Source organism: Caenorhabditis elegans, chromosome III (genome assembly GCF_000002985.6).
Source record: "Caenorhabditis elegans chromosome III".
Lineage (NCBI taxonomy): Eukaryota > Metazoa > Nematoda > Chromadorea > Rhabditida > Rhabditidae > Caenorhabditis > Caenorhabditis elegans.
The window spans coordinates 2,246,347-2,272,597 of NC_003281.10; the positions used below are offsets into that span (position 1 = coordinate 2,246,347).

Consider the following 26,251-nt stretch of genomic DNA (forward strand, 5'->3'; position numbering starts at 1 on the left):
ACTATACATATTTACGTGAAATTTGAAATTACTCTACTCCACGTCATTTATCGATTATTCCACATTTCCACATATTTCAATTCATTACGAAATTTGCTCTTTTATTGATTGAAAAATCAATATGCGCAGTTTTATCACAAGTGAGTTTTTCTGTTCAGTTTCTAAAATTTTCAGACTTGAATTTCAGATAAATCGCCACAATTATCAAGATTTATGTTTATCGGTTTACTATGTATATTTATTGCTGGATATGCTGAATCAACTGACCGTGAGTTACTTTATTTTTTATTGAAGCTTTTCAATGCTCCAGAAACCATTTAAAAGTTAACTGGAAATTAGATTTGACAAGTGAAATAAGCGCTTGAGCCACATAACAGTTTATGTTCAAACACAAAACTGTACGTATCCATGATTCAGTCAGCCTGGATTCTGGACTTGACGGATCTACGAGAAACGAGCTTACCAATGAATCCTTGAAGATTCGTGCTCGTCGTGCAACTGATGGTGAGTTTCGAAGATTTTTAGTGCTGTAATTGGTCTAGTATTGGCTAATTTCGAAACTACTAAAGTCACAAAATTTTTGATTTTAATTTCTAATTTTTTTTCAGCTGAGTTTTCCATAATGCTCGATCGAATTCAAATGATATCTCGTATTGCCACAGGAATCCATCTTCGACATGGTATTACCAAGGGAACTATCGATTCGGAAGAACTGATATCTGAATTTCTCAATTTCGGAACTACGACTCCTGCTCAAATCACTGCAATTTCTGTAGATAAGTTGAAGGGGATTGTTGATGGAATCAATAGGCTCCGTGAGCTGAATGTTGATGATAAGATGAAGCAGCTAGAGGATCGAGTGACACTTTATAGTTCATTTGTTGAAAAAACGAAGGGAATGGAGAGTGCTAACATCTTTTCTAACAAAGATGAATATGAGGCTCAATTGAAACAATTTCAAGAAAAAGCACAAACACTGAATTTGCATCAGCTGGAAAGTTATTTTTATACAAATATTGATATTTTTATGGCGTCCTTAAATATATTGGAGGCTACAGATAACGAAAAAGAAGCTGATGAAGATTTTAGAGAGGTGATTCGTCTTATAAAAGAATTAAACCGTTCTTACCCAGACTATAATCCACTATTTGAATTTGAAAAACTTAATAATCCTCAAAATAGTTTTCCACTTCTATATCCAGTTTATGAGACTATTCAAGAGTATTCCAAAATCAGTGAAACACTCGAGACCACGATATTATCTGGTATTCAAAAGAATATTGATAATGTTATCAAAATAGCCAAGTCAGCTAAATTGAATGCAGAAAGTGTTGAACAACTTTCCAATATGTTATTGTCTCGACATTCCAAATCAACTAAAGCTTCCAAACACATAACTGGGTTTTTCAATGGCGATTCGGATATTTGGAATATTTTCGACAACTTGAAAACGGATTGGATAAATAAAACAGTGTATGGACAAGCGGAACACATTGGTAAAGCTTTGCAAACACTAAAGACAGTTCAAACCAACGTGCAAGATTCTAATGAATCGATTAGAAGAGGCGAAAATGATATGCTGAAGGAAATCACCGATGTGCATTCAAAAGTCATTCGACTAGTGAAGTATGCTGAAACCGTGGAGCCGTTTATTGGAAGCATCGAAGCAATTGATATACCTCAAGTGAACAAAGATGTGAAGATCTCTGAGATGGACATAATGGAATCTTTGCTACACAACATGACATTGCTGTCGTCCAAAATATCAACGCTGAAAGAATTGTATAAACTGATGAATACTTTGAAAATCGAGGAAAACCAGAAAAAGTTAGCTGAAATGGTCAGAATTGCTAGTGTTACTGGAGACAAGCTCAAGTTGTACCGAGGAAGTCAAGAATTCAAGGATATTCACTAATTGCTTCTACCAATGCATGACGCGTATAACATTTTAAGAGAACCAACAGTCATGGAAACTATTGACGGTATATTAAATAATTTAGATGCTTTGAAAGTGTTCCAAAATGATTTGGAAACATTCTTCACGGAAATCGATACTTTGAGAACAATTCCACGATTTGAAATGGTGGAAAATGCTATAGAGGTTATCAAAGTTTTCCGAAATTCAACTTCTAAAAAAGCTAGTTTGAGTACAGTAACTACCCAGTTGCCGAAAATTCAAAAAAAATTGTCTGAATTCAGCTCTTTCATCAAAAATTCCAAAAATTCGGCTCAAATAGAAGTCAATTCCCTGTCAGAATTCAAAGATATTGGAAGGAATTCTCAAGTGATTGGAACAGCAACACGTGGAATACTCAACATGCAGAAATTGATGAATGCGACTATCGATTTTCAGGCCTTTGAAGATATGAAATATCTGACAAAAAAAGAAATTTTAGAACTTGAAAAGAAGATGAGTTCTCAGGATGTCAGAAATTTGAAATCTTTGGCTGGGATTGGAGGCGAATTGAGAACGGTTGTGAACGAAGTTATTAACTTTAAAAATTTGTTACCAGCCTTTTCAGCCAACTTATTAGATTATGGTGGAGTTTTTATACAAGCAACAAAGATCAAAGGAATTGCAATTGATTGCCCGGCATTTATTGCTTCATTGGAAAAGCTGAAAAATATTCTAGCATCTTGGTTTTTTTCAAAACTCTCCATAGATCAATTGGATAAAATTATGATCAGTCTTGAATTTCACCTTGATTTCTCCAAGTTCTCAAAGGCGCTCAATGGCTCAGCCGAATCGTTGCAAGCACTTGAAATGCATTTTGCCAAGTATAAGGACACATTGAAAAAAGCTAAAAATGGAACGGCTTCATCATTTTCGCAACCTCAAAGCGGAGCAGGTTTTATGGAAAAGTAAGATAACAGCAGCTAAAACATTGATAAACACAAAAAAACATTTTGCAGAGGCTCTCCTTATTCCTACATTGGTTTATCGATGATAGTCTTTATTATTGTATGTGTAATTCTGTTTGTGGCATGGAAAGTTTACGACGCTTCATCTGATGATAAGAAGATAGAAGAAAAATCCAAATCTCATTCGTCTAAGTAAAATATTATTCAAGTGAGCTTCACAACTATAATATTTATGCTTATTTAATCATAATTTCAGGGATATTTCAAAAAAAGGATCGGATTTAATGATTATTATAGAACTATTTCAATTGGTTTCTTTGTAATTATAAAGTACACTTTCCTGGTTTCTGCTATTTTTGAATTTCAGAATCATATTAGTGTGATCAAAAGGAAAAAAAAACTTTTTGCCTGGAGCCCCGGCTGGAAAGATTGATTTCCGTGATCCAGTTTTAACTAAGCTGCTTGCCTGAGCAAAACGAGACGACCTGTGAACAAAGCGGCAAAATAACCGAGGATTTTTATAAGTTTCTTTAGTGATAAGGGTTTATCAACGAAAAAGAGAACATGATCAAATTGATGTCTGCAAAGAAACCCGATTTTAATCGGAATCTCTCTGTATTGTAGTAAATTACCACTGATGTTTGAGTGTGAGCCGGAACGAAATTGTAATCCGAGTCGAAAAAATAATGTTTTAATATTATAGTTTTAGGATTTTGAATCAAGCCGGTTATATTTATTTTTGAAAAATTAACAAATATTGACATTAAAATTTTTCAATAATGAGCTCATATGGATTCAAATCCTCCTCGTCTCCATCGTAAAATTCAACTCGTTTACAGCGAATTGAAAAGTCGTCGCCATCATCATTTGAATAATCTATGTCATATTCATGGCCATGATATCCGTCCGGATCAAATGTTTGTGCCGTTGAGAACCAACTAGAATTAAACCAGACCTCGCATCTTCGAAATGTATCTCTTTTCATGAGATCCTGAAATATAATGTAATATATTTGAACTGAAAAAGCTGAAAATCGACTTACATCTCTAATTTTGATTGCATTTTCCTCTGTGAAAAAATCAAATTCAACAGAAAGGCTTTCAAAATGAAAAAGAGTCTCAATTGAAAACTTAAACGCGGTGCCTTGGAAACCAAGTGTTTTTACATTTTGCCACTGTTCCATCTGTGTAATCCGTTCGAAATTCTCCTCTGCGTTCGGGTCTTGGCCCCATACATCAGTTTCCCACAATTGAACTTTTCTTAGTGATTGTGCATCAAAATATGGTAAGATTGAATGGATCTCACTAAACAAGAGCTTGTGAAGTTCCAGCTTCTCGACAAACACACATGCATTTCCTTTCAAGGCGCCGTCTATAAATTGAGTAGCCCAGGCAGCTTGGTCAATAAATCCTTTCTCAGAATAAAATTTTCGGGCATGTTTCAATGCAGTTCCCAAATCCTTGAATGCTCTTTCTGTGAAATTAGTTGCTCTGATGATCATCTTATATTTTCCGCGGACATCGCGATTTTCTGCACTAGTATAGTTGACTGCTATTTCGTCGAAATATATTGTGACGTCTTTATCTTCTAAATAAAAACATATGCTATCAAAATGAATTCCAATTCTATCTATAGATGCTCTCAAGCAACGGCACACTTTACGGCAGGCCAGTCTGGAATAAAAAATTAATTTGATGATTCTGTGGCTTAAAGGTGGAGTACCGAAATTTGGGACTTTGCTTTTTAGGGCGAGATTGGTCCAAAACTGCCAAATTTTGTAATGAGGCATTCTGAAAATTTTTCAAAACAAAGTTATGGCCGCTTAAAGTATTAGAAAAACTGGTATATTTTTGTAGCTAAAATCTTAAATTTTTGCAACTTTTCAGTGTCGCAGCGATTGGAACTTAATTTTTATTTGATTAGAATTTTTTAATACACATTAATTGTAAATTGCATAATATTTGTGCACCTTTTTTTTCCGAAACTTTGAGAGGCCATATCTTTTTTTTGAGAAATTTTCATTTTAAAATTTGGTAGTTTTGGCACATTTTGGGTACAAAAAGGCAAAGTCTCAAATTTTGTTACTCCATGTGATAGACAACATTGTTTAAACAGAACTTGTCGTTTAACTGAAAATTTGTAAATATAAATAACACTTACAGATCAACAGGCTCCACCTTTTCCAAAACCTGGGCAGAAATGGTGATAGGCAAATTTAGAAATGTGGGCGATACAGACATTTTCCGGTTTAAAAATTGTACAGTCAAAATCTGGAAAACGTCATCTAAAAGTGTTCAAAAATGAAAGTGAAAAAATCAAGAATCTACATCAATTTAAGACGTAGCAAGTCCTTATGAATTGCACATCAAACCTTCCCAATACTTTTTGATGTTAACATGTTTATGCAAAAAGTGATAACGACTTGCTAGTCATTAAATTAAAAGGTATTTTCAAGAATTTTAGAGTTTTATAGTTATAAAATTTAGTTCTGGGCATTTTTTAAACTTTTTGAAAGTTCTGGAAACTTTCAAAAATTCATGTAAACTCTAAACAAGTTGTTAGAAGTTTTGGAAAAAAAGCTAGAAACTTTCAGCGAGTTTCAGCAAAACCCTGATTTTTTTAGTTCGGAAACACGAGGGTATTATAAGAGACACTAACTGATAAGGAATTTCTACTTCCTTATATTGATTCTTGCCAATTTTTAGAACAAATTTTGAATTTTTCTATTTTAAGCGTTACCAACCAAATATGTCTGTTCTTACAAAACTACAAGCATCCCTTCTCGATTTGCCTCTGGATGTTGCTGACCTAGTTCTGGAAAAGTTGGAGCCCATGGATCGGTGAGTGGTTCAGATTACCAAATAGTCACTGAAATAATCATTGCAGACTAAGATCGCGTAAGGTTTGTCGAAGTTTGAGAACCGCTATCGATAAGTTTGCAATTCGCTTTGACTATGTTACATGTTACATGTCGGATAACGCATTTGACATTAATTTGAACGGTATATCGATCCGCTACACTGATGCAGGTAGTAGCGGTACACAAGTTAGACACGATGAACGAGAAGAGCTAATCGGAGGAGAGAACTTTATGGAAATAGCATTTAAGGATTTAACAATAGCGTGGAAGCAAGTTTCAAAACTGAATTTATTTATCTGAACTTCTGATGATTACGACATTATCACACTTTTCCTGGACTTATTGGGATCAGAGGAATACATTAAAGTTAGAAAAATATCACTTTGGAAAAACAACTTCGACGATCTTATTTCTATTCTGTCTTATTTTGACCCACAAGTGCTCGAAGAAATCGAGTTGACTTATACTTACTCGGATGACCAATTCGAACGGATTGCTGAGCTAGATCAATGGAAAAATGCTAAACACTTCGAAATGGGACCTACTGACCGTCAACTAGGTTTTCCCATTGCAAAAATTGAAATCTTTTTTCATTTTCAAAGTTTCAATATAGCAATCGCCAACTTTTCAGTAGAAAGTGCAATTCTAATTAGAGATGTATGTAAGTTATATTTGTAATTCAACTTATCAGTTAATTTGCAGGACTTGATGAAAAGAAGTGCGTTCCAGAAATGCCGTATTGATGTTTTTGAAGGAGGGAATTATGACACATGCGAAATTATAAGAGTATTCAAACCGAACTTTACAAGCCACACATTTCGTGGAACAATACAATGGTCTAGCGGTAACGACGAATTTGAAATTTATGTGGATGCTGATCGTGATTCTCTCATATTTTCTGTGGAGAGGCTGCAATTTTAACAAAGGTTTAAAATTTAATACCATGCTAATTGTATGTCGATGATGAAAATAAACGAATTTATTGATTTATACACAAAGAAATGCCAACTGAAACTTTATTTCAAATTCATTTTCTGGACAATATATAAGTATTCAGTAACAGATTGAAGTTCCATGAACAGATAGAAAATTCTGTAATTTATCAAATATGTTATCAGTAAGAGAGTTGTTTGCCCCAAAAAATGAAACAGTCCTGGAAGAGGTAACTGATAACAAAACACAATTTTTTTGATGTCACATATTGTTTCATTTTTCAAGATTTGTTTGCTTTGTTCTAGCTTTTTCAACGAGAGTAATAATGTTTTTTATCTGATAAAAAATTGTTTTTGGAAAATCGTTTATTTGTACTACCGAAAATTGTTGATTTTTTGAAACCCTTGCGAAATTTTCTTATCTATTCGGATTTTCAGATTTTTAAACATGTCCCGTGAAAAAGTGCTAGCAACCTTTCTTCATATGCCTCACACAATCGCAGAGCAAATTTTGGAAAAATTGGAGCCTCTGGATTTGTGAGTTGTTTTGCAGTTTGTTTCAATTTTTATTGCTTTATTAGAATTGTCAAAAATCACCAGATTTTCTTATGATGCTTCTTGAAAACTTCTCAAAAAAAATTAGGCGGCTCAGAAAATGACCAAAAATTAGTTGAAGTTTGAAATTTGACCGACTTGTCAATGTGGCAGAGGTTTGAAACTTTTTTTTGAATTTTATCTCAATTTAGGATTTGATCTTAAATCTACGTAAATTTCAAAAAGTTAAGCTTCATTTTTTGAGCCGCCATAACTTTCTGTTGAGAAGGTGTTTTCAAACAGTTTCTAGTCTGAGAAAGCAATAAAAATTCCGACTACAACTCCTAAACAATATAAGTCAAGTTTGAATAATTTTTGACATTTTCCAGAATGAGATCCCGCAAAGTATGTCTAGGTTTGAAATTCGCCGTAGACAGAATCGAAATGAATTTTAATAAAGTTGTGTGGCACCTTTACCCTGGAATAGTATCTCTATTATTTGATGACATGAGAGTCAATTACCATGAGACAGAAGATGGTGGGACAACTGTGCATCATAATGGACAAAAAAAGAGAATCGAAGGAGAACAATATAAAGAAAGATCGATCAAGGATTTGGCAGTTATCTTTAAGCATGCTTCTATCCTAGAGCTCTACAATTTGGGAGATAATGTAAAACTACTCGTTGATATTTTGAAAGACTCATTTATTCACGTGGAATCAATTAAACTCAATTGTATCACCATCGATAAGTGTCTTGCAATTCTTTCTCGCTGCAAGACCAAAGTGCTCAAGAATATTGATCTGTTCATAGTTTACCGATCTGAACAATTCGAACGGATTACTCATTTGGAGCAATGGAAGAATTCAAGAACCTTAAAGTGCTGGGCAGATCATGTGATCAGCGATCCGTTGCCAATCGAACAGTTCTTTCATTTTGAGCAGTTTGAAATTGAAGAACATGGTATTTCAATTGAGAAAGTGATTAGTATTAGAGATGTAAGTTCCATGTAATATAAAATTGTGAACGTTTTTTTAAAAACAGAATCTATTGAAAAGAAGTACATTCCGGAAATGTACAATAACACTTTACGATAGCGATCCAGACGAATTTTTGAAAGTTTTCAAACCAGAATATGATGGAGGCAATAACCATAGAGTTGAGTATTTGAGCGATAACAACATCTTTGTGATTAGCTACGGAACAACGAGCAGACCTTGGGTTCATTGCTGCATCGAAAGAAGTTAATTTTAAGAAAGCTGCTTACTTATGTATAATTCGTTTTCAATAAAACAGTCAATGCTAATACTGATTTTTCTGTGAACTGTGACGTCACAGACTACGAACTATAAGCAGACGCACGTTTGCAAGCAGGACGTCCGGCAACTTTGGTTTTCACGGCGGCCGACATTTTCCGAGTGTAGCCACTCATCATAAAATTATATGATTGAGTACAGTCGCGACAGAACGATCGCTCCGCCAATTTTGCATGCGGCAAAGGGGCGTGGTTTAGTGGGAGGCGGGGCGTCCACGCAAGCCTGCGGCACGCTTTTTTTCTCGCTTTTTTCGTGTGGTAATTTGCAGTTAATTTTATTCGTTTTCTGTTCGAAATTTTACGATTTCGCTCGATTTTGTTCGTTTTTTCGGATGAAAAAGTCTTCAACTATTTTTTAAATGAGAAATATTCAAGTTTTCACAGTTTTTACTCGAAAAAATGTTTCGTTTGTCTGTTTTTCTGTAAAATACGATGCAAAACGTTAAAAAATCGCTTTCTCTTCACATTTTCCCTACAAAATCGAGCGAAATCGTGAAATTTCGGACAGAAAACGAATAAAATCAACTGCAAATTACCGCACGATAAAAGCGAAAAAAAGTGTGCCGCAGGCTTGCGTAGACGCTCCGCCTCCAACTAAACCACGCCCCTTTGCCGCATGCAAAATTGGCGGAGCGATCGTTCTGTCGCGACTGTATAGTGAGTGGTCAAACTCGGAAATTGTCGGCCGCTGTGAACAACTGCACATCGGAAAGTTTTCAAAGTTGTGCAAAGAGTATTTAAAAAAACTCAAATGTGCCAAAAATAAAATGGCAGTCATGTTTTTAACAGATTAAGAAATAGCAAGCTATTTTAAGTTTAGCTTTTTATCATATTGCTTCACACAGTGTTTGTTCTTGCTTTTTGTCAGTTGACGTGTGCTGACAAATATTTACTGAAAGACCTTTTGCTCTATAAAAAAATTTTAAAAAAATTAGGTCTCGCATAAGAGTAAGGAAACGATTTTGAAACCCTTTTTTTTCGTGCGAGCCCCTCATTTTGTGGGCAGAAAAGACAAACACACAACGTAACTTTGAGAATGTTTCGGCCTAATGCTATGGAATAGACTTTGCTAATCTTAAAATTCGCTATAAATTCAGTGCATTGCGTTTTGTTTTCTACATTTCATTTCAAACTGTTCCCATTCTTGTTCAACATGCCTCGTGATGTCTCTCACCTAGTTATGAAACAATTGGAGTACGTTAATCGGTGAGATATTTGAAATTTATACCACCTATATAAACTTTGGTTACTTAAATATAATATTGAATTAAAAAATTCCAGAAGATCCGTCGATAAAACTGAAATATGTTTTGATAGAATTATGTATCAAATGAAGGACGGTTTCATCGAATTGGATATGGACGGACACACCATCAGATATGATGATGATGAGAATGGTGGTACGACGGTATCATACGATGAACATTTAGTACACAAAAGGCAACATGAAGATGGAAACTTTGTGGAACTTGCACTCAAAGACTTGAAGATAGTACTGAAACATGCATCAAGCTATTTTTTCAACAACGATACAGAAGATAGCAACAAATCTTTTATTGATCTTTTGAAATCGGAAAATGGTCTTCCCGCGAAGAAAGTAACACTTCTAAGATTCGCATTCAATGATCTTTTTGATATACTCCCATGTTTCGATGCACTGGAAGACATAGAGTTGTGGTACATAAGCTCCATCGACCAATTTCAACGGATAGCTTCTCTTGAGCAGTGGAAGAAAACAAAAAGATTTTGTATCGAAGACCATTTGTTTGACAATGAACAAATTGAACTCTTCTTCCACTTTGAAGTCTTTGGCATAGATTTTGATAAATTCTCGGTGCAGAATGCAGTTAAAGTCAGAGATGTAAGTTATACTATGCCTTAATTTTTAAATTAAATTAGGATTTTTTGAGGATCTTTTGAGAAGAAGCACATTTCAAAGTTGTGGGATAAATTTCAAAGAATCAGGCCCTGTCGAAATAGCAAAACTATTCAAACTGGACTATGTTGGTGGTGAAACATTCGAAATGGAATATTCAAACAAAAATGGAAAATTCGAGGTTTCGATTGACGAGAATTTGTTTTCTGTGGAAAGATTGTGAAACATTTTTGTTTTTTTTATTGCTCATAAAATGCGATTCTTATAATTATTTTGCCATTACAAAAAAACAGCTTTAGGGCTACATTTTAAATGTATCTGGTGTAAATGAGTACCAAGGCTTTTTTTGTTGTTTTTCGAATCGAAAAATAACAAAAAAAATGTTTTTTTTAGGAGAAATTCGATTCTTTGGCCGAAATTTTTTTTGCAACATCCCCTTCCTCGTTGGATATATTGTTTAATACAATTAAAAAAATTTGTGCGTATAGTTTTATTTCGTAAAATAAAAATTTTCCAGAAAATTTTTCCGAATTCCATTGATTTCTTTTGGTTTTTCGAATCATCTAGAATTTTCAAGCACGATTTCATTTATTAGCTTGGCACGTTTGAGCAAATTCTCAAAAAACACAAGTGAAGAAAAGAAATTTATTTGACTTTATTCAACTTTTTGAAATTTGAAAAAATCTCCGTTTTTGTCACAACATTTCTGTTTGAGACCTAATCACTTTAATAAAAATTTGGTCACAACTGCGGAGAATTTGCGTAAAACTGTACAGTTTAACATTGTAACTCACAAAAATATTTTATTACGTAAAAAAGTCGGTTTTTTACAGAGCAGGTTCAATGAAAATAGAATCAAAATAATTTTTGATGTGAAGAAAATCGTCAGAACTCAATCTTTTCACACAAAAACAGAAACCATCCCACCAATCATTGGATAGGAACTTCTGACATTTAATCATAAACTTGTCGTCATCGTTTGAATATACAATTTCAAATTCATTGCCACCTGCATATTCCGGTTTGAATACTTTTGCTATTTCAATAAAATCAATCCGCTCCGTATAATGTAAACCAAATTGTACAGTGCAACTTTGAAATGTACTCCTTCTCATGACATCCTGCGAATTAGTTGATTAATTAACTAAAATCTGCATTTTCACTTACATCTCTAATTTGAACTACACATTGAATTGGAAAGCTGAGCCATGTTTGCTCAATTGTGAAACTTTGAAGGTCTACCAAATAGGCGAGCATATTACTGTCAAACCAACCATCCCTCCTTCGAAGTTTGAACTCTTTTATATTCTTCCATTGATCCAGCTGGATGATCTTATCAAATGAAAGGTCTGGATTTTCACAAAATGCAATACTTTGCAGTGTTGTAGCATCAAATAATGAAAGCATCCTTAAGACATATTCTTCCCAGAATGAGATTAGGCATATTTCTTTTATGTGAAAACATTCTTCTAATTTCGCGAGTTCAGTAGTAAAATGTCTGTCAATGTAGTCATTTCGATATGAGCGCCACTCGCGCCGGGCCTGATTACTGTGAATTTCAACGCTTTCTGCATGCTTCAGTAGTATCTTCAAATCTCTACACACTGTTTGCACAAAGTTTTCTTTTTCTATTCTTGTTCTTCGTCCACTGCTAAAGATCACAATCGTACCAATTGTTTCTGGATCAACTTGCTGTCCGTTCCATAAATTTTTGACGATCCTGTTTAGTGTTGATTCTGTAACAAAATAATGTTTTCTGAAATCGTTTGAATCGTTTTTAGTAATCTTTCGAAATTAGTAAGAAATATTTTTCTATTCATACCGTCTCTGTATTGAATACATTTTCCGTACGGTTTGTCTACATCCAACTCCACTCTGATCAGATCTTTTTCCAGTTTTATAGTAATTTTATTAAAACGGATTCCGACTTCATCGACGGCTGTCTTCAATTTTTGGCATGCTTTACGAGCCGATAATCTGTAAAAAAACAGTTTCTTAATTATATGAAACAAATTTTTGTTAAATATAATCAATTTTAGGAAGTCTGAACAAATTTAAGGTTTCAGAATATAAAATAGAACACTTTATAATTTTAATGCTTTTAAAATTATTCTCCTAAAACTCACTGATCCATGGGATCCATTTTTTCCAAAACTAGGTGGGCAATTCTCATAGGCATATCGAGAAAAGTTGAAGATTGTGACTTTGAAAACATACCACCCATTTTTCAAACTTTTCTGAAAATCTGAATACATTTAAAAATTGGGAGAAAATGGTGTTTCGGTGCATGGGTAGTTGCAAGAACATTATTTTTCTGCACGGAAAAAACTAAATTTTCAAATCTGAAATCGTTAGAAAATCATGGGATCTGACCAAAAAAATGTGTTCAAAAAATTGAAATGAGAGGAAAAAGACTAAGCCAGTGGACTAATATAAATGTGGGTAACAAAGTATTAGCAATATCTTGTTCAAGTGTCTTCCTCAGATATACGTAGGCGTAAACATTTTGAAATCTGGCCATTTTTTGTTCATATATTTCACTACAAAAAAAAAAGTTTTGAAATATATTCCTAACTCTACAGATCTCCACAATAGCACTTAAGTCAGCTGATAGCATAGTTCTCACAAAAAAGCAAATGTTGAAGTGGTCACGGGCCGTAAACGGGTACTTCTGACAGTAAGAAAAACATTTATTCGAATGCTACGTGAAAAAAAGGCGTTTTGGTTGATGGGAAAACTTGGTCAACCGATTAGCAACATCTTGTTCAAGTGTCTTCCTCAGAAATCAGTGAAATTAATTGAATTGGACAACCAAACGCGGTTGGGAAATTCTCAAAAAACTACGAAGTAATCCATAAAAATTTAGGAATTAAATTGCAATTAATTTGGAAGTTCAACGCGGTCGGCGCGTTGCGCTTCTCAATGGAGCGCGCTTGCACCGATTTCCGCGATAATGGCGGTGATTCAAATAATGATTATTTCAGTGAATTTTTCAGTTAAAGTAACGGATTGTGATCAATATTTTGTGGGCAAATTATTTTTTTCTTTTACCTTTCTTTTCATTTTTTAGACCAAATATCAGACCCCTAGTTTATCTAACGATTTCAGATTAAAAAATTTAAAAATTTTTGTGCAAACTGCGAAGCATTCGCGTAAAACTGTGAAGTCAATATTGTAACTCACAAATAATTATTTATTACGAAAAAAAAAAATCAAAATGTATAACATGTAAAAAGCCGAATGTTTGACAAATCTTGAAGCTACATTCTTTTAAAGCTCACGGTTCAATGAAAACAAAATCAAAATTATTTTTGATGTAAAGAATATCATGAGAACTCAATTTTCTCACAGAAAAACAGTAATAATTCCAATTATTCAATTGTATCTTCTGACATTCGATCATAAACTTGTCGTCATCAAGTGAATATTTGATTTCAAATTCATCGCCACCAGCATATTCCGGTTTGAATACTTTTGCTATATTAATCGTATCACTCGGGTTCATATTATTAGTGCCAACTTTTATAGTGCAACTTTGAAATGTACTTCTTCTCATGATATCCTGCAAATTAGTTGATTAATTAACCAAAAACTGCATGTTTCACTTACATCTCTAATTTGAACCACATTTTGTATTGGAAAGCTGTCATATGGTTGCTCAATTGTAAAACTTTGAAGGTGTAACAAATAGACGAACATATCACTGTTAAATGGCTCATGCAATCGGAGTTTGAACTCTTCTATATTTTTCCATTGATCCAGTTGAGCGATCTTTTCAATCCAAAGTCCAAAGTTATTTGGTGGACAAAGTTCAATGCTTTTCAGTGTTGTAGCATCAAAATTTGGTAGTATCTTATAGACATATTCTGAGTTGAAACTGATAAAGCATACTTCTTTTATGTGAAAACATTCTAATAATGGAGCGAAACTCTCAACAAAATAGATGTCATTGCTGCAAATACATATATTGAATATCGGCACTTTATACGCAATGACGTCAAATTCGATGCATGAAGCGTGCTTTAGTAGTATCTTCAAATCTCTACACGCTGTGTGCACGAAGAATTCTTTTTCAATTTTCGTACTTCGTCCACAGCTAGAAATCACATATGTTTCATCATCAAGTTCACGTCCGGTCAATAAAGATTTGACGATTGGAATTATTATTCCTGTAATATAAAAATTGGTCTTCCATTTTTTTTAAATTTAAGACATCCACACCGAAGTAACTCGAATACTTTATATAAATCAGCAATCTTTTAGTAATTTTAAAATTATAAAAGCGTGGTCAAAAACCGACAATGCTTGTGCATCAGCACCTAATTTTAAAAAAACTGTTCATACCGTCTCTGTATTGAATACATTTTCCGTACGGCTTGTCTACATCCAACTCCATGCTGATCTGACCTTTTTCCAATTTTAAAGTAATTTTATTAAAACGGATTCCGATTTTATCGATGGCTGTCCTTACACTTCGTGACACTTTGCGAGCCGTTAATCTGTAAAATATAACCAATTTTAGGAAGTCGGTATAAATTTAAAATTTCTGAATACTCAGAGCACTTTGTAATTTTAATGCTTTTGAAATTATTCCCATAAAACTCACTGATCCGTGGGATCCATTTTTTCCAACACTTTGTAGGCGATTGTCATAGGCATATCAGACAAATTTGCCGATTGTGTCTTTGAAAGAATACCACCCATTTTTGGAACTTTTCTGAAAATCTGATGGCATTTAATTGCTTTAAAACATGCCTATGGTACCACAATGAGCAAATATAATAGTAAAAAAAATTTAAAAAATTTTCTAAATTTTATATGATTTTTTGAAAATTGAAAAAATCTCAAATTGCATCAAATTTCTATTTGAATTACCGCCAATAGTTCGATGTTCGATGGAGCGCGCTTGCATTATTTTAACTTTTATTTATCAATTTTTCTTATTTTTGATTGATTTTTCATGTTTTTTTGAGTAATTTTACTGGAAATTTAATGAAAAATTCAAGATAAATGTAAATTTTTTATTAAAAAACGAGCGCTAAAGTTTCACTGATTCTCTGTTTTCACTGATTTTTAGTGAACAATTTACATTTATCTTGAATTTTTCATTAAATTTCCAGTAAAATTACTCAGAAAAACATGAAAAATCAATCAAAAATAAGAAAAATTAATAAATAAAAGTTAAAATAATGCAAGCGCGCTCCATCGAATATCGAACTATTGGCGGTAATTCAAATCGGAATTTGATGCAATTCGAGATTTTTTCGATTTTCAAAAAATCATATAAAATTTAGAAAATTTTTTAAATTTTTTTACTATGATATTTGGTCATTGTGGTACCATAGGCATGTTTTAAAGCAATTTCCCCACTGGCGCTACTCCACCTTTAACAGTTTTAGTGAATAGGGAATTGCTTCTAAAATTATATATTTTTTATATTTCTGCACAGATAATCCAAAAAAAAAGTTAGATAAACCTCGGATCAGACATAAAAAATGTGTTCAAAAGTTAAAATGAAAAGTAAAATAATAAGTTAGTGGACCAATATATAACAAAGTATTAGCAATATCTTGTTCAAGTGTATTCCTCATATATGAGCGCAATTTTTTGTTCATATATTTCACTACAAAAAAATAAGTTGTGAAATATATTCCTAACTCTACAGATCTCCAAGTTGACAATTTTGGTCATTTTGGAACGTTTCTGAAAATCTGAATACATTTCAAAATGGGGGAAAAATGGTGTTTCGGTGCATGGGTAATTGCAAGAAAGAATAGTTTTAGGTCAGGCAGCCACCTTTATTGTAGAAAGATCAAATGCAGTCCACATGGGCTGCTATAAATACATAAGAAAAGGGGCGGAAAAACTGTAGGAATGTCGGGGGCAAAACAAAAAGGTATTGTGATAAAAGCAAGATCAAATATTGCTGATATGAATCATATGGGGAACGGAAGATGAAAGAAGAGATAGAAGAGTACGAGTTCTCGTACAACTACAAACAATAAATTTCGAAGTATATTCCTAACTTTAAAGATCTTCACAATAGCACTTAAGTCAGCTGATATCATATTTCTCACAAAAAAGTAAATGTTGAAGTGTTCACGGGCTGTAAACGGGTACTTCTGGCAGTAATTCCAGGAACGATCAAGATATTTTCGAGTTTTAATAAGCAAGAAATGACAGAATTAGCTGAGTGAGCTGTGAGGGAGAAACCTGAACAAGATAATTTTAATTATTCTTTTACCTTTCTTTTCAACTTTTTGAACACATTTTTTTGACATACATTTGCATGCAATCAAATTTGCCTGCCGTCAAAATTGCTTCATGTCTTTTATTTATTTTCGAATCTACTCCACCAGTATGTCGGTCAAAGGTCCTTTCGTCGTTTCTAATGAGTGTGACGTCACAGCTCTTTGCGCTCATCGATCCAATTTCCCAACAAACCAATCAATAATGCCGAAATTAACCAGTCGATAATGATGAGGCCCCTCGCTAGCGAAGAAATGTTGTCTTCATTTCACAATGACTACCATCCAAGTGGGCTTATATTTTCTTCTGGGGGCGTATATTCTTTTCAGTATATTTTTTTGTACACTGGTTCTTTTTTCAACATTTGCGGACTCTGTTTTTATTCGATACCTTAGCTCAACACACTTAGGGAAACCGGTAGTTTACCATTTGCAGCAGGTTGTGGAATGGCTTGAAGGGTAGGCTTTTCTGTTTCAAATTTTTGTGATTAAACTTTCAAGTTTTTCAGACCCAAGTGTGGGATCTGTCTTGCTCAGTATTGGAGCACTGGAGACATGGCTCCGCGAGTTATGAACTGTGGACATACTTATTGTGGGTCATGTATCGAAATATTTGCTGAGCAGAAAGATGGAATGGTTATTTGTCCATTTTGCACAAGGACACATTTTTGTAATACCAGTAAGTCTGCAAGTGTCATTATTTTTCAAAATTTTCAAATTTTCAGTACACCCACTGCCCTTCTTTTCCGAAAATCACCTGCTCATTATTCTATGTTCCTCGCTGATCACAGTAAACCTGTGGAAATGCCAGACTTGTCGCAAGAAATACAGTAGCCAAGATGTTTCCAGAACTCCACGAGTCTACTCGACTTGCGGACATACATCATGTGAAGCTTGTGTCGAAAGTGATTTCACTCAGAAAAAACGAGTGGTATGTCTAACCTGTGAAGGAAGATCTGGCGGAATAACTGGTAAAATAAAAAAAAAACGCGGTGATATTTATTGATATTAGTTGTTGCAGAAAACTGGAAACCCCATGTGCCAATCAACTATGCAATTCGGGATTTGTTGAAGGAGTAGAATTATTTTAATTTTTTTTTGATTTTTAAGTTAAAGGCGGAGTAACGCCAGTGGGGATTTATCATAATAAAAGACTCCAATAAGTTTTAGATTTTTCATAATTTCCGGTCAAAGTTTTTTGGCAAATTGCCAAAAATTTGAAAAATAAAGGCTTTTTAGGAAATTTAAAGAAATGTCGAATGTTTCGACCCCTACTATGTTTTAATACAAATCATTAAAACAAATTTAAAACATAAAAAATGTCGAAAAAAAAATGTTTTTTGGTCGACTTCCAAAATTATGAGTGGCTAAAACTGAGTAATTGCCACTTTTTGACAGTTAATGAAACATTTTCAGAACATTTTTTAAACGTTTTATCATCGTATTTGGTCATTTTGGAACCAATGGAGTGGTTTTTAACAATTTCCCCACTGGCGCTACTCTACCTTTAATACGTTTTTCCTGAATATTGAATACCTTTTCTAGAACTTTGAACGAATATGGAAAAAAATAAACATCTTTATAACTTCAAGAACATATAAAAAAAAGAAAATCGTTCGATTTTTGTACGTTTTATTTTTCAGAATTATTTTTAATTTAACACCTTTTGATGATAAAATTAAAGCCTCCTTCACATTTGATCTCAAAAATGCTGTTTTCATATGAATACTGGAATTCAAATAAATGATACATATCATCGTAAGGCAAGTAGTCTGGTTTAAAAACTTTTCCAATTTCATCCCGATTTCCACCTCCAAAATGAATTTCACACTTCTGGAATGTACTTCTTTTCAATAGATTCTGCAATAAATTCATCGTAAAAAATATACCCTTAAAATATAAACTCACATCTCTGATATTAATTGCATCTTCTATTGAAAAATTTTCGAGTGAAATTTCAAATTCTTCCAGGTGGAATAGATGTTCGATTGGAGCCCCATAACGGGAAAAATCGATTTTTTTCGCGTTTTTCCATTGATCCAATAGAGTGATCCGTTCGAATTGGTTTACTCTGACTGTACTTCCCAAATAAATATTCTCCAGAAATTGAGAATCAAAATACTGCAGGATTTTGAGCACGTCATCGAATTTGAACTTTTTAAGTGATATTGCTTTCACGTGTAAAACTGTTGTGTTTCTCAAGCTCTTGATAAAATTCACAGCAGTTTTTCCATAAACTTCAAGCGTCAACCACGAGACATGTTTCAGTACAATCTCCAAATCCGTAAGTGCTTTTTCCACAAAGTTTGCTCCTATGGTAAATTTGTCTACTCTTAAAAATGCAGGTATACTATCTCCAGAGTAAACGATTTTTATATCGTCTAGTTTGATAGAAATTGAGTCTTCCCAAAATTCGCATGTGATACTATTGAAATTTATACCGAAATTATCAACGGCAGTTCTCAAACTTTGACAAACTTTACGAAAGATTAGTCTGTAAATAAGTATTTCAAATTTTTTTTGCAAAGCCAATACATTCAAATCAGGGGTGGGCGGCAATTGCCACAATTTGTCAGTTTGCCGGTTTGCCAATTTTCCATAGGATGCGTACAATTTTTCAGATTGGCATTGATATTTTGAAATTTCGAAAAAAAAAAGGTTGAAAACCACAATTTGCCAATAATGTTTGGCAATTTGCCGATAATTTTCAATCCCGGCAATTTGCCGACTTGCCGCAAACCCTAATTCCGGCGAGTTGCCGATTTGCCAGAATATTTCAATTCCGGCAATTTGTCGATTTGCCGATTTTCCGTAAATTTTTAATTCCGACAATTTGCCGATTTGCCAGAAATTTTTAATTCCGGCTGTTTGCCGGTTTGCCAATTTCCCGGAAATTTCAATACCGGCAATTTGCCATTTTGCCGGAAAAAATCGTTGCCGCCTAACCCCTGATTTGAATGCATAATTTAAAAAAAAGCTCAATGGGCTCAAACTTCTCCAAAACTAGATTAGCGACATCCAAAGGGAGATGGAGCAAATCTCGATTGAAACAAGACATAGTTGAAATTTTATCTGAAATTATTAAATTTATTATCGGGAAAATAAATATTGCGAAGAAAATAAAATAAAATGTATTGAATCAATATTAATTTAAGAAGTAGCAAGGCGTTATCAGTTCTGCTCTTAAATATACATTCTTATCAATTTTTTCGAGTTAACAAAAGACGTCAATGTGATAAAATATTCAAAGAAGAACAACAAACCCGCGGGTAGTTGTGCACATTTTTTCTTTTAATTTTTCAAGTTTTTTGTGTGAAAATATTTTATTTGTTTTTATACGTTCACGTTTTTGTAATTACTAGTAATTATAATGATAGTAAGAAGTCAAATTTGGCCAAAAAATCGATAATCATGTTAAAATTAATAAAAACTAATCAGGATGGAAATTCAAACATAATTCGGTCGTTGGAAACATTTAAAAATCATAAAAAAAATTTTAATTTTTTTCAGAATTTATGAAAATTTTTGTAAATTTTTTATCAGCGATTTTTTCTGAAAATGTTATTTTAATCTTGAACAATCTGTCTTTTACATATTTTTAAGTTTTTTTCGAGAAAAATAAAACTTTTAAGACTTTGAGCTCTCAATTCTCAATTCTTTCAAATTTTTGAACTCCAGATTTTCTGCAAAATTCTAAATTTTCTGGACAGTTTCAAAAATGGTTGGTCAATTTGATTTCATTCCATCCAAGTGGCTGTCTTGTTTATCAAAAAGTCGTCGGAACACCCCAAAGTTGCTCGCAATGCCTCTGGATATTGTGAACCAAGTTTTTGAAAAGCTGGAGCCTGTGGATTTGTGAGTTTTACTTATTCTAAATTTATTTTTTATGAATGCTTTCCAGACTGGTCTTGCGTAAAGTTTGCCAATGTTTGCGAGCCGCCGTCGATAAATTTAGAATTCATTTGGATGAAATCAGAATAATTTGCAATGGAAACAAAGTTTTCATAAAACTAAACGAAAGTTGCATTGAATACACTAAAACAACAACTGGTGGTGCAAAAGTGTCTTTCAATAAAAAAATAAAGATACTTGAAAAAGGATCCTACATGGACATTGCCGCCAATGATTTGGGATTATTATTGAAGCATGTTTCAAGATTATATTTTGCAAATTACGTCCCAGATATAAAAATCTTCATCACATCATTTATAAACGTCTTGAAAGCTAAGAAATGTATTCACGTGAGAAGTATCGAACTTGGCGGCTTACTTTCCCGTGATGTTCAGTCTATTCTTCGGTACCTAGATGCTCAGAAATTGGATGATATTATACTATGGAGAATTAAAGGTATTTTTCGCTTCAAATGGCAGGAAATAGACCCTAATGACGGAATATGACTGTATAAAATTTTAAAAAAAAAATGCTCTAAATCCTCTCAATTTTCCAAAAAAAAACGGTCGAATTAAATTGAACTCCCGCGCAAACGCGTGACGTCATTTTTTTTTTGAAGAACTCTGTATTTTTTAATCAAATTTTCAAACACCTTATCCGATAAAGTTTATGAAAACTATAGTACTAATTGTTCGATTTTTAGGCCAATTTTCTATATTTTATCTAGCTTTATTTACAGAAAAGCGAGCGTCTGAAAAATTGAAAAAAAAAGTGTTTTAAATCAAATATAGAAGAAATTGAGCCAGAAAACGCAAAAATATCAAAAGTGACGTCCCTCATGATTTTTGAAAAATTTCCTGAAAGTTTAACCAGTTATGGTGCATTAGATCAGTTTTGGTACATCTAACCAGTTATGGTGCATCTAAAAAAATTTTGAAGCCATATTCGGAATTAGGGTATATGTTCTGTCATTTAAAACAAAAAAAATTAAATCTACCCCACCTTTAAAGAATTTAATCAATTGGAACGGCTTGATTGCTTGGATCAGTGGAGAAGTGCAAAAACATTTCAAAGTTGGCATCTTCCGCTGAAAGAGGCGGAAATAAAAATTGAACAACTTTTTCATTTCAATAAATTCAAAATTAAATTGGAAAATTTCTCAATAGAATATGCAGTTAAAATTAGAGATGTGAGTTTTACTTGTTTTTATATTTTATTCGTATTTTGATTTCAGGATCTTTTGAGAAGACGTTCATTTCAGTACTGCTGCATATTATTTGATACAATAAATTCAATAACGCTTTTCGAATTGAAAAAAGTGTTCCAACCGGATGTTTCTGGTCGAGATGAACATCAATTTGAATATTCAAACCGTAACAATACGTTTCACATTTTCATTTTAAATAGTCATTTTATGTGTTCTATTTCCGAATAAAAATCTGGAATAGATTTTGAACTGTAAAACATGAAACATTGTTTGACACATATTTTCAGCGGGAAATTTGGAATCCCCCGACTTCTGGGGCTGAAAACTTATTTTTCTGAAACTACCGTAACCCTACAGTATTCCTACCGTACCACTATTGTACCACTACAGTACCCCGACTATATCCCTACACTAACCCCAACTCACTATCCCCACTGAAGCCAAAACTTCACAGACTACAAAGACTACATTGACTACAAACTATGGACACACAGAATAAGCGCTTTATATATAGTAAATGATATAGTATTGTCAAACTTTTGACGTGTTTAGCAAATTCTGCAAAATCTGCAAATTTCCTGCACACCTATGCTTTAAATGGGTTCGTCTGACGACAACTAATGTAACTTCAGAACCGCATCAGTTACAAAAAAGTCAAATGCATTTATAATATCAAAACTCAAAATAAAGTGCAATAAGTACAGAAAAATGTAAAAGTAACAAATGTAACAAGCTATTCTTATTTCGAAGGTGGAGCAGAGTCAAGTCAAAACAATTTCGCTTCTAAATGACTAAAATATATACCCTAGCAACCGAATATAACTGTGAAAAAAGTTTAAAAATTTTTTTCACAATTTTATGATTGAGTTTGAGAGTTCCCGCGCAAATTAGTGACGTCACTTTTTCTTGATTTTTCTTCTATATCTGATTATAAACACCGCTTGTCAATTTTTTAAACCATTTTTCGAAAAAAAAATTAGATTGTCGATTTTTTGGCCAATTTTGAAATTTCCACCTATTTCTTTCGGGTTACCAAGTTCTCTTCCCCGAAAAAATTGAAAGTTGAAAAATAGTGTTGTAAATCAAATATGGGAGAAAAAACCGGTAATTATAGCCGGAAAAATGGCAAAAATGACGTTTCTCTGATTTTTGAAAATTTTTTAAAAAATCATAAAAAAATTTAGAAAATTTTTAAATCTTATTTACACTCATAATAGGTCATTAGGGTTTAGTTTCTTTTTTAAAAAAATTCATACAATTTTTCTACAAAAAATTCAGAACATCTGGAATCAACTTCCGCGTATTGAACTACGAATTTGGTGTTATCATTTGAATATTTCAATTTGAACTCGTTTCCGCCAGTATAGTCCGGTTTAAATACTTTTGCAATTTCGATTGGATTCAATTTGAGTTTTTTAAAATATATCCGGCATCTTTGAAATTCACTTTTTCTCATGAGATTCTGCAAAAATATTATTAAATTAAAAACACTACAATTCGTGTATACATACAACTTACATCTCGAATTTCAACTGCAGTTTCTGTGGAAAAGTTGAACATTTTGTAGATAGTGAAGCATTGAAAATGAGAAAAATGCAAAATAAATTTACTGTCAAGTCTGGAATACCAAATTTCAAAGTTTTTCGCACATTTCCATTGATATAGAAGAGTTATTTGTTCAAACTGATCCAATTGAACAGCTCCATTCAATATAATTGTTTCCATCTTTTGAGAATCAAAATTTGATAAAAGATATGTGATATCATCGATTGAGAATTTGTAAAATGCTAACTCTTTCACATGAAAACATTCTTCTGGTTTCAAAAAATCAATAAAAGATTTGATTATTGTCTTATTTTCACCACTTGTCCAATTACATATGATTAATTTTGATACTTTCTTCAATACTATTTTCATATCCTTGAATGCTGTTTCAGCACCTTTAATTTGCTTGTTTTGATCTTTATAAACGAGAGTAGTTGTACGACTCTTCTCTGCATAAGTATAACTAATTTTAAATCCGTCCAAAATCAAAGTTAAGCTATCATCATACAAGTATGTAGTGATTGTTTCAAAAGGAACTCCAAATTGATCAACAGCGTTTTTTAGACCTCGGCACACTTTCCGACATCTTAGTCTGTAAATAATTCATGTTAATTGTTGAAAAAGTTTGCTTTAAATGACAGAAAATAGACCCTAATGTCCGATTATGACTGTAAAAAATTTTTGAAAAAATTCCTAAATTTTGAATATTTTTTTTTAATTTCAAAAATCAAAGAAACGGCCGAATCAAATTTGAATTACACACCGTTTCTCTAATTTTTCACACGTTTTTCTGTAAATATAACTTGATAACTCCAAAGCAAGTTGTGTAAAAATCGACAAAGTTTTTGAAAAAATGACGAACGGTGTTTTAAATCAAAATTTGAGCCAGAAAACGCAAACAAAAAAAAAATCAAAAATGCCGTTACTCATTTGCGCGGGAATTCAAATTTCATTTGGCGGCCGTTTCTTTGAATTGTGAAAATTTTTAAAAACCAATACAAATTTAGAAAACTGTTTAAAATTTTTTTCACACTTTTTTTTGACTGGACTTTACCTTTAAAACATGACTATGGTACAAAAATTACCAAATTTCATAGAAACATTTATTTTCAAAATTACAAAATTTTTAATGATTTTATTGAAAAATTTAATAGTCAGTTTTTGTCGAAATTTTAATAGGATTTACCGCTTAAATTTTTAAAAATATTTTTATTCATTCACTTTACTTTTTCACCTTATTTTCAAAGTTTTAGTGTAATTTTACAGGAAAATTTTTAACAATTTCAGTTTTCATTTTACCGTCAAAAGCATCTCCATTTTTGTTTAGTTTTTCGTAGTTTTTATACAAATTTTAATGATAAAAAGTTGCGATAATGCAATTTTTTAATTTTTTAAAAAGTTTACTAGACCAAACATTTAAGCTGGAAATTTTGAAAAAAAATCACGATATATGCAATTTGTTTTTAATTCAAAAAAAAAAAACGAAGAAAATTAATTTTACAGATTTACGCTTGTTCAGCTGCTTTTTTTTAAATAACAATTGCATTTATCTTGATTTTTTTAAAGGTGGAGTAGCGTCAGTGGGGAAATTGCTTTAAAACATGCCTATGGGGTCACAATGACCGAATATCATAATAAAAAAATTCAAAAAAATTTTCTAAATTTTATATGATTTTTTGAAAATTGAAAAAATCTCAGTTTTTGCCTAATTCCTATTTGAATTTCCGCCAATTGGATTATCGATGGAGCGCACTTGCACGTTTTTAAATTTATTTATTTTATTCCACCGATTTTTAATGTTTTCGGTGTATTTTTGCTTGGATTTTAAAGAAAAAGTCAAAATAAATGCAAATTTTCGATTAAAAAACACGATTACAGGCGTAAAAATGAAAAAGTAACGCTTTTAAACGATCTCGAACCTGAATTAATTAATTTCACTGACTTACGCCTGTACGCTTGCTTTTTAATCGAAAATTTGCATTTATTTTTACTTTTTCTTTAAAATCCAAGCAAAAATACACCGAAAACATTAAAAATCGGTGGAAAATAACAAACAATAAAATAAATAAATAAATTTAAAAACGTGCAAGTGCGCTCCATCGATAATCCAATTGGCGGAAATTCAAATAGGAATTAGGCAAAAACTGAGATTTTTTCAATTTTCAAAAAATCATATAAAATTTAGAAAATTTTTTTGAATTTTTTTATCATGATATTTGGTCATTGTGGTACCATAGGCATGTTTTAAAGCAATTTCCCCACTGACGCTACTCCACCTTTAATGAAAAAATATATAAAAAAAATCAAAAAATAGTTATAAATTTTTTCTGAATTTTTTAACTTTGATATTTGGCCATTGTAGTATTTACCATAGGCTTTGAGACATTAAAAAAAATCTTACAAATCAAATGTCTCCAATTTCTCCAAAATTTGGTTAGCGACATCCAGGGGCAAATCGATCAAAGATGCTGATTTCAGATTCTGAGGGGATGTGTGTTGGAAAATTGATAATTTTGAAAACCAGACAGGTACGATATTCAAGAAATTGTGACACATCTCTGGAAAAATAGCTGAAAATTTATTAATCTGGAAACGAGAACGACAAAGGTTATGGCGGTAATTTCAAAAAAAAAATCAGTTTCCAAACATTGACTTCACCTGCATTGAGTCAATGACAGTCTAAAATGCAGAAAATTTTTATCAGCTGATCATCTCCACATGTCTAAGTCTCTCAACAAATATGTTATCTTACTTTTCCATATGCACAAATATGATTCATAAAATAGGCAGGCCATCTGACGTTGTTGAAAAAAAAACGTTTGTTAAAATAATTAAAGAATATTCACAAGTCTTTCACAGAAAACTCATAGTTAACTGAAAACTTGTATTCTTCATTTGAATATTCCAGTTCAAATTAACATTCTTATCAATTTCTCAACTGACGTGAAGCTTTTATAAGTCAACAAAAACTTCCAAGAAG

General features: G+C 32.5%; 8 protein-coding genes and 2 pseudogenes across 11 annotated transcripts; 6 read left to right on the forward strand and 4 right to left on the reverse strand.

The window, feature by feature from the left end:
* Positions 1 to 121: 121 nt before the first annotated feature.
* Positions 122 to 3,185, forward strand: T20H9.6 (annotated as a pseudogene). The gene is made up of 8 exons: positions 122 to 140; positions 188 to 268; positions 418 to 504; positions 609 to 1,982; positions 2,200 to 2,473; positions 2,523 to 2,862; positions 2,914 to 3,070; positions 3,119 to 3,185. Coding segments are annotated over exons 1-8 (2,399 nt in total).
* A 400-nt stretch (positions 3,186 to 3,585) lies between these two features.
* fbxa-7 (F-box domain-containing protein) lies at positions 3,586 to 5,102 on the reverse strand (the record flags this gene model as incomplete). The annotated part of the gene is made up of 3 exons (NM_065122.3): positions 3,586 to 3,853; positions 3,905 to 4,535; positions 5,023 to 5,102. The coding sequence occupies 3 exons, from the start codon at positions 5,100 to 5,102 to the stop codon at positions 3,626 to 3,628; spliced, it is 939 nt and encodes a 312-aa protein (NP_497523.2). The 3' UTR covers positions 3,586 to 3,625.
* A 508-nt stretch (positions 5,103 to 5,610) lies between these two features.
* fbxa-68 lies at positions 5,611 to 6,643 on the forward strand (annotated as a pseudogene). Its single transcript has 3 exons — positions 5,611 to 5,702; positions 5,749 to 6,379; positions 6,425 to 6,643. Coding segments are annotated over exons 1-3 (942 nt in total).
* Positions 6,644 to 7,102: 459 nt separating this feature from the next.
* fbxa-73 (F-box domain-containing protein) lies at positions 7,103 to 8,437 on the forward strand (the record flags this gene model as incomplete). Its single annotated transcript, NM_065124.3, has 3 exons — positions 7,103 to 7,191; positions 7,578 to 8,187; positions 8,234 to 8,437. 3 exons carry the CDS (start codon positions 7,103 to 7,105, stop codon positions 8,435 to 8,437), a joined length of 903 nt encoding a protein of 300 aa, NP_497525.3.
* Positions 8,438 to 9,475: 1,038 nt separating this feature from the next.
* fbxa-71 (DUF38 domain-containing protein) lies at positions 9,476 to 10,901 on the forward strand. Its single transcript, NM_065125.4, has 3 exons — positions 9,476 to 9,710; positions 9,786 to 10,365; positions 10,415 to 10,901. Exons 1-3 carry the CDS (start codon positions 9,658 to 9,660, stop codon positions 10,601 to 10,603), a joined length of 822 nt encoding a protein of 273 aa, NP_497526.2. The 5' UTR covers positions 9,476 to 9,657; the 3' UTR covers positions 10,604 to 10,901.
* Positions 10,902 to 11,180: 279 nt separating this feature from the next.
* fbxa-43 (F-box domain-containing protein) lies at positions 11,181 to 12,617 on the reverse strand. Its single transcript, NM_001381765.2, has 4 exons — positions 12,507 to 12,617; positions 12,203 to 12,357; positions 11,548 to 12,116; positions 11,181 to 11,501 (listed from the first exon to the last, which is right to left on the reverse strand). Exons 1-4 carry the CDS (start codon positions 12,593 to 12,595, stop codon positions 11,208 to 11,210), a joined length of 1,107 nt encoding a protein of 368 aa, NP_001367647.1. The 5' UTR covers positions 12,596 to 12,617; the 3' UTR covers positions 11,181 to 11,207.
* Positions 12,618 to 13,559: 942 nt separating this feature from the next.
* Positions 13,560 to 15,107, reverse strand: fbxa-42 (F-box domain-containing protein). Its single transcript, NM_001047421.5, has 4 exons — positions 14,987 to 15,107; positions 14,725 to 14,879; positions 13,990 to 14,549; positions 13,560 to 13,942 (listed from the first exon to the last, which is right to left on the reverse strand). The coding sequence occupies exons 1-4, from the start codon at positions 15,082 to 15,084 to the stop codon at positions 13,658 to 13,660; spliced, it is 1,098 nt and encodes a 365-aa protein (NP_001040886.2). The 5' UTR covers positions 15,085 to 15,107; the 3' UTR covers positions 13,560 to 13,657.
* A 1,788-nt stretch (positions 15,108 to 16,895) lies between these two features.
* Positions 16,896 to 17,793, forward strand: Y54F10BM.6 (RING-type domain-containing protein; the record flags this gene model as incomplete). Of its 2 annotated transcripts, none has more annotated exons than NM_065127.3 (4): positions 16,896 to 17,087; positions 17,138 to 17,307; positions 17,354 to 17,599; positions 17,650 to 17,793. In NM_065127.3, the coding sequence occupies 4 exons, from the start codon at positions 16,903 to 16,905 to the stop codon at positions 17,706 to 17,708; spliced, it is 660 nt and encodes a 219-aa protein (NP_497528.2). In that variant the 3' UTR covers positions 17,709 to 17,793. The 2 variants fall into 2 exon arrangements, with proteins under 2 accessions (NP_497528.2, NP_001379377.1); NM_001393295.1 differs by having other exon boundaries at positions 16,903 to 17,087; positions 17,641 to 17,788.
* A 2,511-nt stretch (positions 17,794 to 20,304) lies between these two features.
* Positions 20,305 to 21,969, forward strand: fbxa-9 (F-box domain-containing protein). The gene is made up of 4 exons (NM_065128.3): positions 20,305 to 20,483; positions 20,530 to 20,975; positions 21,530 to 21,708; positions 21,754 to 21,969. The coding sequence occupies exons 1-4, from the start codon at positions 20,347 to 20,349 to the stop codon at positions 21,952 to 21,954; spliced, it is 963 nt and encodes a 320-aa protein (NP_497529.2). The 5' UTR covers positions 20,305 to 20,346; the 3' UTR covers positions 21,955 to 21,969.
* Positions 20,634 to 25,829, reverse strand: fbxa-48 (F-box domain-containing protein). The gene is made up of 5 exons (NM_065129.5): positions 25,673 to 25,829; positions 23,245 to 23,863; positions 22,983 to 23,188; positions 21,522 to 21,606; positions 20,634 to 20,929 (listed from the first exon to the last, which is right to left on the reverse strand). The coding sequence occupies exons 1-4, from the start codon at positions 25,825 to 25,827 to the stop codon at positions 21,588 to 21,590; spliced, it is 999 nt and encodes a 332-aa protein (NP_497530.2). The 5' UTR covers positions 25,828 to 25,829; the 3' UTR covers positions 20,634 to 20,929; positions 21,522 to 21,587.
* Positions 25,830 to 26,251: the final 422 nt, after the last annotated feature.